Consider the following 15,853-nt stretch of genomic DNA (forward strand, 5'->3'; position numbering starts at 1 on the left):
CCACATTCTTTCTAAAAGTCCAAAGATTTCCTTGAGTGGGTACAGTTTCTTCATTGAGTTCACAACAATACTACAGTCTCACAATTGGGGATATCAACACACTTGGCAAGAATGTATTACACTGTTAATGGACACTGGCATAAAATGCACTCTGGCTGAGGTTCACCCTTCAAAAGGTATGCATAAGTCAGGGATGTGTGTCCTGTATGTAAAGGGTACCTCCTCGGGGAATTGGCCTATACAAGAGATGCTACTCTCAGTGATGGGTTTAATATCCCAAACCTTGTTTGTGGAATTTTCATTCTACATTCATGTATTTTGCCAGTTATGAAGAACATTCTGATTTATATTGTATTTGAGGTCAGAATATGGAATCTTGCATTCAAAAATGGTTGACTTCAGAACGTCTTTGGCTGTTTTATCTGTCCTTTCATTACCCTTAATGCCTATGACTATTAGACCAGAAGAGCTTTGTGTGTGTCTGTGTGTGTTTTGGATTTTTAACATAGCTTTAACACTTTTTCAGTCATATTACTACAATGTCGCTAGTGTTGACTTTTATTGTGCTGTCTAGCACTGGGGCATCATGCCACAGAATGTGGCATCATGTCCCACCCAATCACATTATCCTGACAACAGGTCTTTAGTGTGGTTAGTACCATTTTTAAGAAGAGCTTATGCATCTTTCTTTTATCTGGTATACATCAGCACAAATTTGTTATTGCTTTAACTAAACTACCAAGTGGATTTGCATAAAAAAAACATAGATATGTTCATTCTGAGGTCTCATTGGCCTCAAATAAAAATGAAACTCCTCAGATATCCAATATGACCACCATTGCAGCCATTTTGTAACCTTTGTACCACTACTACTCCCAAATGGCTGCAGGATCCATTCACCCACTTGTCCCTTAACCCCTCTATCTTGGAGTTGTGTCTCCTAGGTGGTGATTTTGACCTGGGCATGTCTCCATTTTAAGATTCTCAAGGCCTTGGAAATGAAGGTGTGGACAACACTACTGTTGCCTTGTGTGCCAGTCATATGTTGGCTGTCTCCTTCAGACATGCCATTCAGAGGTATCTGCTGTGCCTAATCCAGTCAGGAGAAATCAGATCTTATCCCTTCTCAGAATTTAGTTTCTTTGGGGATGAATTTCTTACCCGTCAATGAACAGTCCATGTTCCTCACAGAGTTTCACAAATACTTGCTCTGTTAGCAAGACTGGACATGAAGACATTGTTGTTTGCTGATCTCTCCCTTTTTCTCCAGAACATGGCAGCAATCTTAGTTCCCTTGTAAAAGCCTCACCAGTTCTTACTTCTAGCAATTTGAAGACCTTGCAAAGATCCCCTGTTATGCTAGATTCCCTTAGGATCCAAGATCATCACCAGTTGGTGGAAAAATCAGGGCAGGATTCTTGCTGGAATTCTGATTTATGCTTTGAAATGTCACGTCATCCTTCACATTGATGCCTCAAATTCAGGGTGGGGCTCATTTAGGTCCAGAGGGAGTAGACCTGCAGGGTCTGTGGTTTTGTGAAGAAGCATCCATTCACATCAACATTCCAGAAATACAAGCTGTTTTTCTAGCATTTCAAGAGCGTGTCAACCACATAAGACATCACTGCATCATGTTTGCTGCAGAAATCATATCATTTTAATGTACCTCAGGTGCCAAAGATCACTCATGCCCTTTCTCTCTGCTTGGAAGTTTCTAACCTTCTTCATTGGACAGTTTTGGAGGAGATTATTCTGCTCTTTCTAGGGGAAAAAAAATGTTCTAGGAGACAGCTTGTTCAGACATGGGTGAGCAGTCCTCATGGAATGGTCTATACACAAGTCAGAAGCTAAGAAACTTTTTCATCATTGGGGAAGGTAGGTCATACACTTATTTGCAGTAAGGCTGAACTACAAGAACTCTCATTATGTCTCTACAGTACCAGACCAGAGGGCATAGGTGGTGGACACCTTCATTTGAGTTGGGATCAACTGTATGCCTATGGCAGACCTGCCAACCCTTATGATTTTACAAGTTCTACTGAAATGACCCTTAAATGATCTTTCATGAAAAGCAAAGCCCATGAGGTCAGAGCTACTGCTGCATCTTGGGCCTTTTTGGGTCATTCCTCTGAGAAAAAAATTTCATGAATACTGCCTCACCTTTTTTGAATGTGGTAGCAGGGTATTCATGATTTGGGTCCAGTTGTTTCAGCCCAACAAGTTGTCAAGCCTTTTTTTCAGAGAGCAATAAAATATCCTAAATTCAGTAGTGGTAAGTTCACTTGACAGCTAATTTTAGGCTATTAGCTTCACATCAAGCTGGCAAATTCTGCAATACAGTATATTACTGCTTTTAAAATTTGGTGTTCTTGGGGAAAGGTAAACCTAATATTTTTAATTTTTGAATACCTGCTATTGTTGCAAATTCCCTCCTCCCTCTGATGTCCTTCCAAATCAAAGAAGGGTGATATTCCATTTGTCAGAAGTGGATTGTGTTACCAGTCTGGGATTATAATGTTTTTATTGTTGACCTCAATGTACTTATTGGTGAAGGAAATCATTTCCCTGGACTGTGGACTAGTACCAGGAAAAGGTATATTGGTGCATTAATTGCAGATAAGTATTACATAATTAAAAATACCTTAGCTCCCACACAAATTCTCATGATTGAATATGACATTCGATTCATGTCTAAATCATAACCAGTTTACCCAGACTTAAAAATAGTTCAAGCTTGGTACCCATGCAAAGAAAACGTACTATCAAAAGCAATACAGAATGTACATCAAAACAAACTGTGTATTTTGTGACAATCTTTGTTCCTGGAAGAAGAGTTGGTGCAACTTTGTATTGGTTCAGATGTTTCCTATGGTAAAATTGTCCACATTTGAATTAATCACAAATTATCATTAAACATTTCAGTTGATATTTGAATTTATAGCAAAGGGAGGTAATTGAAAGAGGATAGTTACCAGTATACTTGCATCTTGCTTATTCTCTGTATTCATTAAGTGGCAACAGTGTCATTACCTAAGTGCAGACCTGCTGTGCTATTATTACTTTACTCTTGACATAATTTTCTATGATTCAGCTATTATTCATGTGGTAACAATGTTCATTGATTGTTACTAACTGTAAATTCAGTAAGCAAGCAAACAATGAAGCTTTAAAGGAAGTTTAGGACCTCTTTCCCAAAACACCAGTTATTTTATAAAACTGAGAATTAATGCCCATGAAAATAGATGAAACAAGTATAATGTGTTCACAATATCAATGCCCAGGCAATAGACTTTAGCATCTGGTCTGTGGCTGACCTAAGTTTACATTTAAACCAAAGCTTAATCTTTATTATCATATTGTTGATGTGTTACTGCTAGGCAGTTTGCATGATTTTTGTGCTGAGCACTAAACCTGTTCTCCCTAGAATATGTAATAGACCTGATCCAAACACTAAAGCAAAATCAAGAAAAAAATACTGTGCATTGAATTTTTGAATGCCCTATACCTGAATGGTTAATTTAAGAATCATTCAAAAATATCACCTCTTTAAATTATAATGTACTGTGTATTTATTACCTGTCTGTAAACAATTAAGGGACCTCATAAATCTGTCCTTTATGGTGAAGGTATCCTTTATATGTAGTTGTTCATTTAGGCAGGTTGAATGGCATTCTGCATTAAAACAAAACATGTTTGTGTTTTCAATAGGGAAGGTTCAGCTCATACTCAACTTTTCTTGAATTCCCAGTTTATTTATTTTTGGCATAGTTTTATCATTTAATTTGATGGTTTTGTTTTTCATTTTATAATTGTACATTACTGGAAAGGGTTACTTGTGATCAAATGAATTGGGAATAATTTTTGCATGCTATTTGTTATGTTCTATTATCTAGTTTTGGCATGTGTGTACAGGAAAGATGGCATTTATTAATTAACTTTAAAATTTCACACAATCATCAAGAATGGTCACAAGCAGCACTGGAAAAGTCTGCTTGGTTTTCTTACCCAAGTGAAAGATTTTCAAGAAATTGAGAACAAATTCCTGCTTTTTTCTTGTTTCTTTTAATAATATTACTTGCCTAACAAAATGTATAACTTGTTTGAGGTAGTTAGACAAAGTATTTTTCCAGCCCATCAAAATACATGCATTGTGATTCAGTATTATTACAAAATTACATTAGTAAACATTTTTGTGTGAATTAGTCTAAATAGATAAGTTACATTTAATTGCATTTTTGATGTATTGCTTTGTGTATATAGAGAATGAATTGTACATAAATAGAAAAACAGATTGATACATGTATTGTTTGACCTATATAACAGTAAAGCATGTGTCATATTTTCTGCATTTGATATTTAATAAAATATCATCATATCTATATGATTCAGTAACCCAACATGCTAGTATTAAACAGTTAAATATGTTATGTGTACTACATTCCTTTACAGTCTGATTATTTTCCCCATATTTTTTTTAGCAATATACTATATATAATTTCCTTTTGCCGTACATTTTGTAAAAAAATACTTATGAGCCTTAACGGAAATCTTATTCATGTCATGAGCATTTTAGGCATGTAAATAATCTTCCCAAAGACTAATATCTTGATATGAAATTATATTTTAAACAAAGCTTTAAAGAAGGTAATTATTAATGATGTCCGTCTCTAACATCTAAACATGTTTATTTATGACTTTAATTTGAATCATTACAATGTTAGGGTTTTTTATGGCTTACCTTGCCAAGTCATAGACCCTGTGTACATCAACATTTGCTATATTTTACTTTCTCACCTGAACAGTAAAGCCAGCTTGAATCACATTTAGCAGAAAAATTTCTTTTGACTTCCCCAATAAATCATTTGTTCAACCTTATCAACTGCGCAGTTCCACAGCAACCATTTGTAAAACCTCTTTTCAACTGTTTTTCAGAATGACTGAGATGTTTTAAATCAAACTTTTGGAACTTCTCTGTCAGATATTTTTCTGAAATAGCTTCTTTAGCAATATCATGGCTTCCATTGCAACCCTATGAAAACCATATTTTTCATTTTTTTTTTTGTTCTCCAGAACAGCTATATCAGTTTGAGTTTAACTTGTCAGAAATGTTCCTTTAGGACTAGGGTCTCAAACATGTGGCCAGTGGGCCACATGCAGCCCACCAAGCCATATCCTGTGTCCCACAAAATTATTGGCATCACAAGGTGTCATGAAAGATAAAAAAGGTGGTGTGGCCCATAGGCTATCGAAAATGTCCTCATGCAGCCCTCAGGGTGGTTTGAGTTTGAGACCCCTGCTTCAGGACATACTTAATAAAAGTTTTGTCAAGGGTGGCTTTACTGGCAGTGGTATGGCTTATGTAGCAACTAGGTGAAACAATATTTTCAACCAACTTTTCCAGAAAAACTACAACAATTTAAATAAAATATTTTGTCCAGTTCATCTGCTCTTACACTGATGTGGCTTTCACAACAAATGGGTGGAAAACATATTTTCTGCTGATAATCAATCACAGTTTTTCCCTTTACCCTCATTTGTGCTTCAGAGACCCCCAAATGTTTAATTTGACCCCCAGCTTTGATACCAAAGTTTGTTATTTACTCAGTCTGACCCCCCACTTTTGACACCAATCAGGTTTTTTACTCTCAGTCTTGCACCCCTTGGGGATACACTGAATTAAATCAGAATAGTGTGTGTCAATCTGTTAGCACAAGTTTGTTACCACTGCTCTTCCTAAACTACTAGGAGAATAGCCATGAAATTTTAAGCATATGTTCATCCCAAGGTTTACCAGGTCCTAAATGAAAGTATGCCTCTCTGACATCCAATATGGCCACCACAGTGGTTATCTTGAAGGTCTTGTTATTGCCATTTCTGATGAATAGATGTTTGAATTAACATGAGGTGTTTGCTAAAAATCTTAGTCTAGTGTGTAGTGAATGAAAATGGTGCCACTCTGACCTCTAACATGAATGTTATGGCAGCCATATTGAAAATCTTGTTTTCAGTTCTTCTTCTGAATAAGATGGTTGTACTAACATGGTGTTTCCTCATATTATGTCTAGTTGATTCCAGATTAAAATGGTGATAATTAGATGTGGTATTTGGTATATCTTGACATTGTATGAGGCCATTAAGTTCAGTGTTTAAGGGAAAAGGCCATGATGTAGAAATTATCCTGTGAAATTGCTATTTTGAAAATGTAAGAAAATATTTCAGGGTACCAAATTTGGAGCTTCCTTAAAATATTAGAGCTGCTTTCAGTACTCAGCAGTTATTAAGAGGACAGAAGAAATGGACTTAAACGAAAAATTCCTTGCAACCAGTATTAGATTTAAGCAGTATTAGATTTAAGCAAGCTAAGCATGTATGTACATCTTAAAATTATCTGAGACAAGTTTGTTTACCATCTATCCTTGATACAAGGTTCAAGATCAAAGGCCATGATAAGGAATGCTTTACTGTACTTAGTATATTGTTAACTTGATAGCTCCAGCATGTAAGGAAGTAGTTTTGTTACCAAATTGGGTATGTTGGAGTTTTTTTAAGAATCAAAGATGGCTTCAGTATTCAGCAGTTGAAAAGATTAGGAGGACAGAAGATAGTCTTTTTCTGGATTCCAAGAAATTATTTACATCCATTAGAGTTTCAGTCCCATTTAAGGGTTTCTTGTTTACTTCCTCTTCAGAATGGCTGAGCCAATTTGAATCATACTTGGCTAGCAATTTTCTTAGTAGATCCTTTGTCCAAATTTTGTCTAAGTTGAATTCACTCAAAATGGAGTGGTTTCCATGTGGAAAACCTATTTTGTGCTTCTCAACAATGGATTGGTCAATTTTGCTAAAATCTGGCAACGTTGAGATTTTCATTGCAACCAGGTAGAAAAGTATGTTGGACTAACTCACCAGAATGACAGAGCCAGTTTGACTAATACGAGCAAACAAACTCTTTGTTAGGGTGGCTTCTTCACAGATGAAACTAGGTGAAAAACCTGTTTGACTTTTTTTCCAGAAAAGCTTGACTGTTTTTGAACAAAATTAGATGGATTATTTCTTAAGATATACTTTACCAAAGTTATATCTATGGTGGCTTCAATAGCAGTGGTATGGCTTCCATAGCAATGAGGTGTATTTTAACTTCAGAACATCATTTAGACTGGGTGGGAATGTTTCTTAGGATGCGCTCTACTGAAATTGCATCCAGCCTGCTTGCACATTCTCAAAATGACTGAAACAGTTACCTAGATTACATGAAATGGAATATATTTTTTTCTCACAGTATCTAGATAGCATTCAGGCATCAAGGCTTGATTATTGTTGACTAAACTCAACAGGAAGTACTTTGAATTGGATTTCTACTTACCAGATCGGCTGTCTCAGACTGCTTGGGTCTCTTGCTTTACAGTGATACAGATTAGATCTTACTTCCTATTTCTACTCTGAAAATTTAAACTGGACTTTTACCCACCTAATAACTTCAATTCAGGCAAACAGTGGTACATATTTTTCCTTCTCAGCAATGCACTGTATACTTTGAGTCCCCAAATACATGAATGCATGTTGTCACTTTAATATATATACATGCACATATTGCCCTTCCTTCGTCCCCCACCCCACCCCATTTTCTTAAAAGCAAACAATTCTGTATTATTATACTCTTGCAATGTTATTGGAGAAAACTTGTTTTCAGTTCATATAGTTTTAGTCATTTTTTGACTTGGAAGATAAATTTAAAACCTAAAAAGTAAAACATGCTAGCAGATTAAGGAGAAATATTCTGTGTTATTCCTTTATTCGATGTTGATGTGATTTTAGCTGTATTAAAATAAAAATCCCTTATTGCTGGAAAAATAGGTTCTAAAAATTGGTTTGAATTTTTTTTCTAAAGACATGTATCTTGCTAATATTGTTTTTGTCAATTGTTCCAGATTAAATAACTGCCAGATTTTTTGTTACCAGAGATATAAAGTGCCACACAGTAACTATAAATATGTGGCAACACTGGCAGCATCATCATCCATGTTTTGATTTGGGTTTGTGAGAATCATACAACATGCATCAAAGCAATTGTTGCAGGTGAGACACTTTATTAAATAATTCCCTAGTTTATGCCAGTTGTCAAAAACATTGTCACTAAATGGCCTAAATTGCTATAAAATCATGTAGTAAAACTGAAGATTCTTTAATAAATTCATTTGTATTTTTGCAGGTAGACAACAAAATAAAACAACTACAGAATCCTTAGGTGTGACATTATGGGCCAACAGTGAGGCAGATAGGCAAGAATGGATTCGAGCCATTCGACACAACATGTATTCTGCAATTGGGGGAGGTATGAATGATAAATGAACAGCAACAACAAAAATAAATTAAAAATAAAAATAGCAGTAATAATATTAATAAAATATGCCCTACTGCCTCCCGAATCCAGCCCTACAAAAGATAAAAATTTGTCTTTTCTGTCAATAATTATAGACAAATAACAATAACTCTTGCCCATTACCTCACCTTGTCACCTACAGGTGGTGCTAATTTAAGCTTTCACTTATGAACTGACAAGACACTTTCACTTTGCATCCCGAACCCAAGTAAATATTTATGCTATTTTCATTCCACCCATTGAGGATTTTGTTATTTTCAGATATATCAAGGATTATTCTACAGGTGGTATACATTGGTCTTAATTGTGTGAATTTTGTTTTCAGCTAAGTGAACTTAGTTTCTGCATTATCTGACCACATGGCTCTACAGGGCTACATTGTCTTAGAATGTGTGGAAGTTTGTGTTCATGTACAATATTTATTTATCACCCCAGTTATAGCAGGTGTCTGATGTTTTTAACTTAATTAACTATTCATTTCCGTGTTTTTTTTCTCACTTTTTCTTTGTTGTTTCAGAATTAACTGGTGCCACTTGGTTGGATTATCGGTATACATGTTCAGCAGTTCTAACAAAACTCCAAGATATAGGGAGTGAGATGAGAAATCAATGGACCAAGAGTTCTGATGTTTTAAGCAGATAGTATCAGAGGACAGAGTTCAGATGTTTTAGCCTGATGCTGTTATATCTGGAGAATTTCATTAGTTTGGCGGAGTTTCAGCCCAATTCTAGGCAGTCCAGTTGGCAGACGTCCACCTGCATGTCTGTGCATGGCTTTAGGTCCTGTAAGTCCAGGCACATGGGATTTATAAATGTCTTGAATGATCATTTCTAGGCCCTTCAGTCTTCATCTCTTATAGTTGAGAAGTTTGACACACTTCGGGGAAATTTCTACTCAGTTCTAGGCAGCCTATCTAGCATAAGTCCCCTGGCATGTGTGAGCTTGGCCATTGTGCTTTTCACTCCTGGCGCATGGGGTTTATAAATGGTTTGAATGAGCCATGCCATCTAGCCACACCTCAGTTTAATGCTGTCTCAGCTGCCAACTGCACCATCCAACTATCCAGCTCTCGATCCATACCATCTGGCAGTGCCTCAGTTGTTGGCTTGGCTGCTGACTGTGTCATCCATCAGTCCAACTCTTGATCCATACCATTCAGCCATACCTCAGTTTTGATGCCATGTTGACTGCTGACCCTACCATCCAGCAATCAGGCCGTTGGTCCATACCATTCAGCCATACCTCAGTTTTGATGCCATGTTGACTGCTGACCCTACCATCCAGCAATCAGGCCCTTGATCCATACCATTCAGCCATACCTTTTGATACAATGTTGACTGGCGACCCTACCATCCAGCAATCAGGTCCTTGATCCATACCATTTACTGACTGCATGGATTTCATTATATATTGCCATATGCCTCGTTAAGTTGAGCCATATAACGTTACTGGGGATCTTATTGATAGATCTGTCCATCCACCTAACATTACCATTACTCTGGCAGTACAGCCATCTGACACCCATATTGGCTGTTTTTGGCCATTCATTCTGATATGATTACATCCTGCAGATATAGCTAGTGATTTACTCATGGCTTCTTGAATGGTGTCATGACAGTATTAGAGAAGATTGGCATACTTCATCTATGCAATGTATTTACTCATATCGATATTGATCCTCTCCAGGACAGTCCGTACACTGAATGTGGGGATAAACCTGATGACAGTTCAGGCTCTGATCCCATCATTGAGTGGACTAAGTATAGCTTTAAGGTGGTGATGCAATTTGTGAGGTGTTGTCAAATTTATAATGTCTGCCACCTTTCTTCTACACCAGCATACAAGGGTCAAGGCCTCATTTGTTTTTGATGAAGATGAAGTCATCCCTTCACATCTGTCTACTACGCAGTTGGGAAAAATCTATAAATTTGACAAGAGTCTATCTGCCATGGCCAGTGAGTGACCTAGGTAATTTCAAAGCATTTTTTACAAAAATCTGAGTCAGCCTATTGCATTCTTTGCTCTCTCACTGGCCAAAGACCAATTCCAGTGCCTTCATCACAGATCACCTGGTGATGGATTGGAACTATGCTTTCATCAATCTGACTTGACCTGCATCTGTTGTTTGGATAAAGACTTTATGTACACCAATTTGAATCTCATTCACAATATAGTTGCCACATCTTTGTTGTTGGGCTTGGCATCTCAGGCAGTTTGTCATGTCTGCAGAAAAGGTTGGCAATGCACATCCTGCCATGCCCTGTGAACCTGCCTTGTGTTTACCTCTGCTGTTTAGTGGCAAGGCAGAGGACTTGTGGAGGCAGACAACTGAAGAACTGCTCCACCTTCTCTGTGCAGCAATCATCACCTTGTACATCATCTGTTTCATTCTGAATGATGTGATGAGTGGAGACAAGAAGATAAGAGATCATTCGTTGCTCAGCTCAACAGCCTGAGGCTATCCCAATCCTATGCATGAGACAATCTGCTAATCAGGGTTGGAGGCAATTGTGTCAAGAGGATAACAAATAGAGTTTTTCTAACCCCACACCTCCGCTCTCTTGCTATTGACTTGTGTCCCTGACTGCCTGCAGACAATTATCTTGTAGGCACCAGACTATTGTTTGTTTTTCATTGTTGGATTGGTCTCATTCCGCCAAATGAGTGGGTGATCCAAATTGTCTCAGAGGTGCTTTGGTTCTGATTTTTGCCAACCCCGTCCCCTTTTGTCCTCACCATTTCTGATGGAAGTACCATCAGACTTGGTAAAGGACATACTTTCTTGCTCTCTATGTGCATATTTTCATGTTCCTATCTCTCTGTTCTTATGGAAACTCCAACCATTTATTTATTAAAGAAATTTTATCAGTTTTGTGCTTTCTCCCGGTTTGAACATAAGTCCTTGAAACTGCTCCTCTGTATTGTATCCCTGTGCCATAAAACTTCATCGATTTGTACAGCAGCATATTTGGACAACATACTCCAGAACATATGATCAGTTCCATTCTAGTCAAAGGAAAGAACTTTCTTATGTCCCTTTTACATCATCTTAGTTTTCTGATCGATTTGGATGTCCCATCTTTGTCCATCCCATTCGTTCATCCATCTGGGTACGGATTTTCTCCCTCACCTTAACCTGACATGTCTTCCCCACCTTTGGTTGGTCTGAATCTTTGTCCTCACAGAAACCAGTGAGTTTCTGAAACTCATTGGATTGTTCTATAACAGCAGCAGATCTTAACCATTGGGTTGCCTCAAAATGCATCCTTTGAAGATGACCTTGCTGTCCCTCTTCCATGCCCTTCAATTACAGTATCAGTGTAACAAGTGAGATATTCCTGGACAGTAATGCAACCAAGGTTGGCTAATAACAGAAATACCTCTCAAACAGCTGCACCTGGATGTGACTATGTAGAAACACAAACACCTTTGGTTGAGCAACCCATCTGTACCAGACTTCTACAATGTCAACAACCAATGGAGTCTGGATGACACATGTCTCCACATCAGTCTCTTGGAGATGAAAGCTATCATCAAAGTCTTTTATTTTTGTAGCAACTATCTTCAGAACAAGGTGGAGCTCATCATGTCAGACAACTCAGCAATGGTGACATAATTCCTCACACAGGGCAGAACCAAATCACCCCACTCTACAGTATGGCATTGGCCTTCCATTGTTGTTGCAACACTGACATCCAGATCAGACATATTCTTAGCAGACTCAAAGTCTTGGCCAATTCTCTGTCAAGGAGTGAACATATTTTCTGTACAAAGGGGTCCTTCCAGCTGTTGGTCTTGCATCAAATTTGTCAGCTTTGGGACGTTTTATGAGTGATCTTTTAACAACCAGGAAGAATCACAAATTGCCCACCTTCATTTTCCCAGGACCAGATCCTGAGGCTTGGTCTGTTGATGCTCTGTGACCCTCTGCCTACCCTCAATGATCTTTATTCCAAGATTATACAGAATTTAGGACCAAGAGTGCAGATTGATTCTGATTGCCTCTGTCTTCTGCAGCACATCCTGGATCAATGATCTTCTCATTTGAGTGATAGATCTACCTAGAATGATCCTCGCCTGGCCAAATAATCTCAACCAGCCTCAGATCCACTTGATCCATCCTTGCCCAGACCTTTTTCTCCTTCATGCTTTGCTCTTATTTGGAGAGCTTTGCAGTAGAAACATTTTAACCTTTTGATCATGGAACTAATTGCATGAGCTAGAAAGTCCCTACACTTTAAAGGCTTATAAAGGGAAGAGGCACATTTTCAGGGACTGGTGCAAACTAAAAATTAAAAAAAAAACATCGTCCCATTGAGTGCCTCTGTCCCAAAAGTACTTGATTCTGATTACTATTAAGGGCACATTCTATCATCTAAGTCATAACAAAGACCGCTCTTACTTATTGTCCAACTTTGACTGGCATAGATCTAAATCACTCACATTGTTTTTTTAAGTGGAATATGAAGCTCCTTTCACACAAAACCTGTTTCCTGATAGTTTGTCGTACAGAATCCGTGGATTACTCTTTTGACTCGACCAACCTTCAGGTTTGATTAGATGGCTTGGCGGTCCTTATGACACAACCCGCTTTCGGTGGAATCGGTTGCCATCAGTGGGCAATCAAAAGTTATCATGCACCCTCTCTCCTGTAATAACAAAACCTAAGAGATTTTCAAAAGAATCCAGTACATGTGCTTACACTTTATCTGAAGCAAACTGTGACAGTTTGTGGAACTGAAAGATGCCTCTTTCTCTCAGTTAGACCATGGAAAGAGAATATAACCCCTGACAAATCACTAGAACCTGAGATAAGAGTAATCCATGCACACCTAACTGTGGTTTTTATATCAAAGATATCGTTGAGGCCATAAGTTGACATGCCCTTTCAACCTCGAGTTTTATCTATGAGACCTGGCTCCACAACAGCAAGCAGCTACCAGACCCAGTTTACATTAGCACAAACTGGATGAGCACCTGGATAGCTTTCACTGGATTTGCCCAGAAATTTTATGCAGTAAAGAAGACTTCATTATTTCTTCTTTCCATATGCCACTAAAACACTTGTGTGTTCATTAGTACTTTCAAGACTGGACTAACTATTGTAACTCAGTTCTGTCTGGTTCATCTCAATATCTGCTCCAGAAACTTCAAAAAGTTCAAAACACAGCTGCTCAGATCATACTTAGAGTACCACGATCAAAGCACACCTCCCCGCTGCTCTGTACCCTACACTGGCTATCCATTCGATCCAGAATCAAACACAAAATTTGTTCTCTGTGCTACGTTTCACTGTCGGACTCTAGTCCAACATACCTATCCGACCTCACCTATGTGTACACACCAGCAAAATACTTAGCTCATCTTCTGACAATCATATACTCATTATTCCAAGTATGAAATTAAAGTCATATGGACAGTGTTCTTTTGCATACTAGGGCCCAGCAGCGTGGAATGAATTGCCCACTGAACTTAGACACAAAGACACAGTGATCATATTCAAGAGGACTCTCAAAACTCACTTATTTCACCTGCAAGAACAAACTTAAAGACCTAATAATTTTTCCTACCTTAAATATTCTTAGCATGTTTTTTTAATGTTTTCTAATTTCATGGTGTTTGTTTTTGTAATCATATCATTATATGTTTTTTATCTTATAGGTGTTGTCTAATGTTGTAAAGTGCTTAGAGCTTCTAAAGCTTAGGTGCTATACAAAGTCCTCATTATTATTATTATTATTATATGTAAGCCACGTGACTTAAGGTTGTGCTTCTTGTATTTAGGAGAGTGGGTTAACCTCCATATGGGGAATCCAGTATTCTCCCCTCAGAGGTTACCTGGGGTATAAGTTGGATGCTCAGCATTCCCTCCACCTATTTTCTATTCTCCAAACATTAATGTGAATGGGGAACGTATTCAAAAGAGAAAGCAAATTTTCAGTAAATTATATTGCTCCTAGAATAGCCGATCATATTACTATAGTACCTTCCTATCCTTCCCACAGTGTGAGCATCCCTTTACACAATTTTCTGCCCAGTTTAAAATAGCGCCACCTGTAGGTGATCATGGGAGGTAATGGGCAAGAATTATTATCCTTTGTCTACATATTATAGACAGAGATGATGAATTTTATTTTCATCTTTGAGAGGGTTGGATTCGGGAGGTAGTAGAGTTTATGTTTGTAACACTAATGTGATCTGGTAAGTATTCTAGGAGAAAAATATTTTACTACAATTTGCTTTTCCTGATTATTTTCTTAAATGTTCATTATATTTTTTAATCTTTTTGAAACTTTTCTGCTGGATTGTCAAGTGTGAGATTGTTTGACTGCTCCATAGAGATACATCTTTGACTATTTTCAGTCCTTTTGTTGTCACCATTTGTTATTTTTGTCTTTGACTTTCGAAGTAAAAATGGTTTGTGTAACATTTTTTGATCATCTTATTTAACTTTATCCTTCTGATGTTTCTTCTTTCTTTTATGTACTTTTTCAAGAACACTGGCATCGTTTACCTTTTATATTTACCTTATGAGAGAAAATACATTATTTTACTTTGAAGGGTTTATTTTCTTGAAGATTTTTGCAACTTTTAATCTTTATTTTTACAGCCTTTTTAAAATCTGTGTATTTTATCTTGATAATTATTTAGAAGGCTTTGTAGTCCTAAACTTTAAACCACATTATACACCCAGGATTGAGCTGACATACTGTTAAACCATACACATGCACGCACTCACACATGCATGCACACACACAGCAAGACCTTAGGAAATATTAATTTCATGCAAGAATTTGGCCATATTTTAATGAGTTATTGCCCCTGATTGATTCACCTGGTTCCAAGTGAATCATCCTGTTAGTGGTGATCAATTGAGAACAATGACAATATTAGTGGCAACATCTTGTTCATTTTATAAAAAATTTCCAGTGATTTTTGGCATATATGATTCTCTGCTCTTGCTTTATTTTTATGCTTCAAAAGGACCAGTTTTAGATTGCTTTAAGCTTGTTATTGCATTGATTCTGAAAGAAAAAACATTATGCAGTAGATTTTGGTAAAATAAGTTTGAGTTTTTTTCCATTATATAGTTTTATTTACAGGGGTAGATTCAAGGATGGTAATGATTTTACACTATATGTTTAATTTTCAGCTATATTTGGACAAAGCATTTCAGAGACCATGAAATATGAACGTAGTGTTGGAAAGAGGAAAGTGCCTTACCTGGTGGAGCAAAGTATTGAATTTCTTAGGATGTATGGACTGGAAACTGAAGGCCTGTTCAGGTATTGGATTCATATGATGAGTGGGAGAATAAAGTACAGTACTATAATGGTCCCTCATTATAAAGTATATCACGGCCACTAATTTGGGCATGGTCATAGACCTCATTATAAAGTACATCACAACCACTAATTTGGGCATGGTCATAGACCTCATTATAAAGTATATCACAACCACTAATTTGGGCATG

General features: G+C 37.3%; 1 protein-coding gene across 5 annotated transcripts in view; it reads left to right on the plus strand.

Annotated features, from left to right (window-relative positions):
• The window catches only part of LOC149802603 (uncharacterized), a 75,125-nt gene that overhangs the window by 32,839 nt on the left and 26,433 nt on the right, over positions 1–15,853 (plus strand). For all 5 annotated transcript variants that reach the window (XM_089951888.1, XM_089951884.1, XM_089951885.1 and 2 more), the window contains 2 exons: positions 8,209–8,331; positions 15,533–15,665. In XM_089951888.1, coding sequence (XP_089808014.1) covers positions 8,209–8,331; positions 15,533–15,665 — 256 coding nt within the window. The remainder of the gene's footprint in view (positions 1–8,208; positions 8,332–15,532; positions 15,666–15,853) is intronic.

Source organism: Sinohyriopsis cumingii, chromosome 3 (genome assembly GCF_028554795.1).
Source record: "Sinohyriopsis cumingii isolate HCF-2022 chromosome 3, ASM2855479v2, whole genome shotgun sequence".
Classification (NCBI taxonomy): Eukaryota; Metazoa; Mollusca; class Bivalvia; order Unionida; family Unionidae; genus Sinohyriopsis; species Sinohyriopsis cumingii.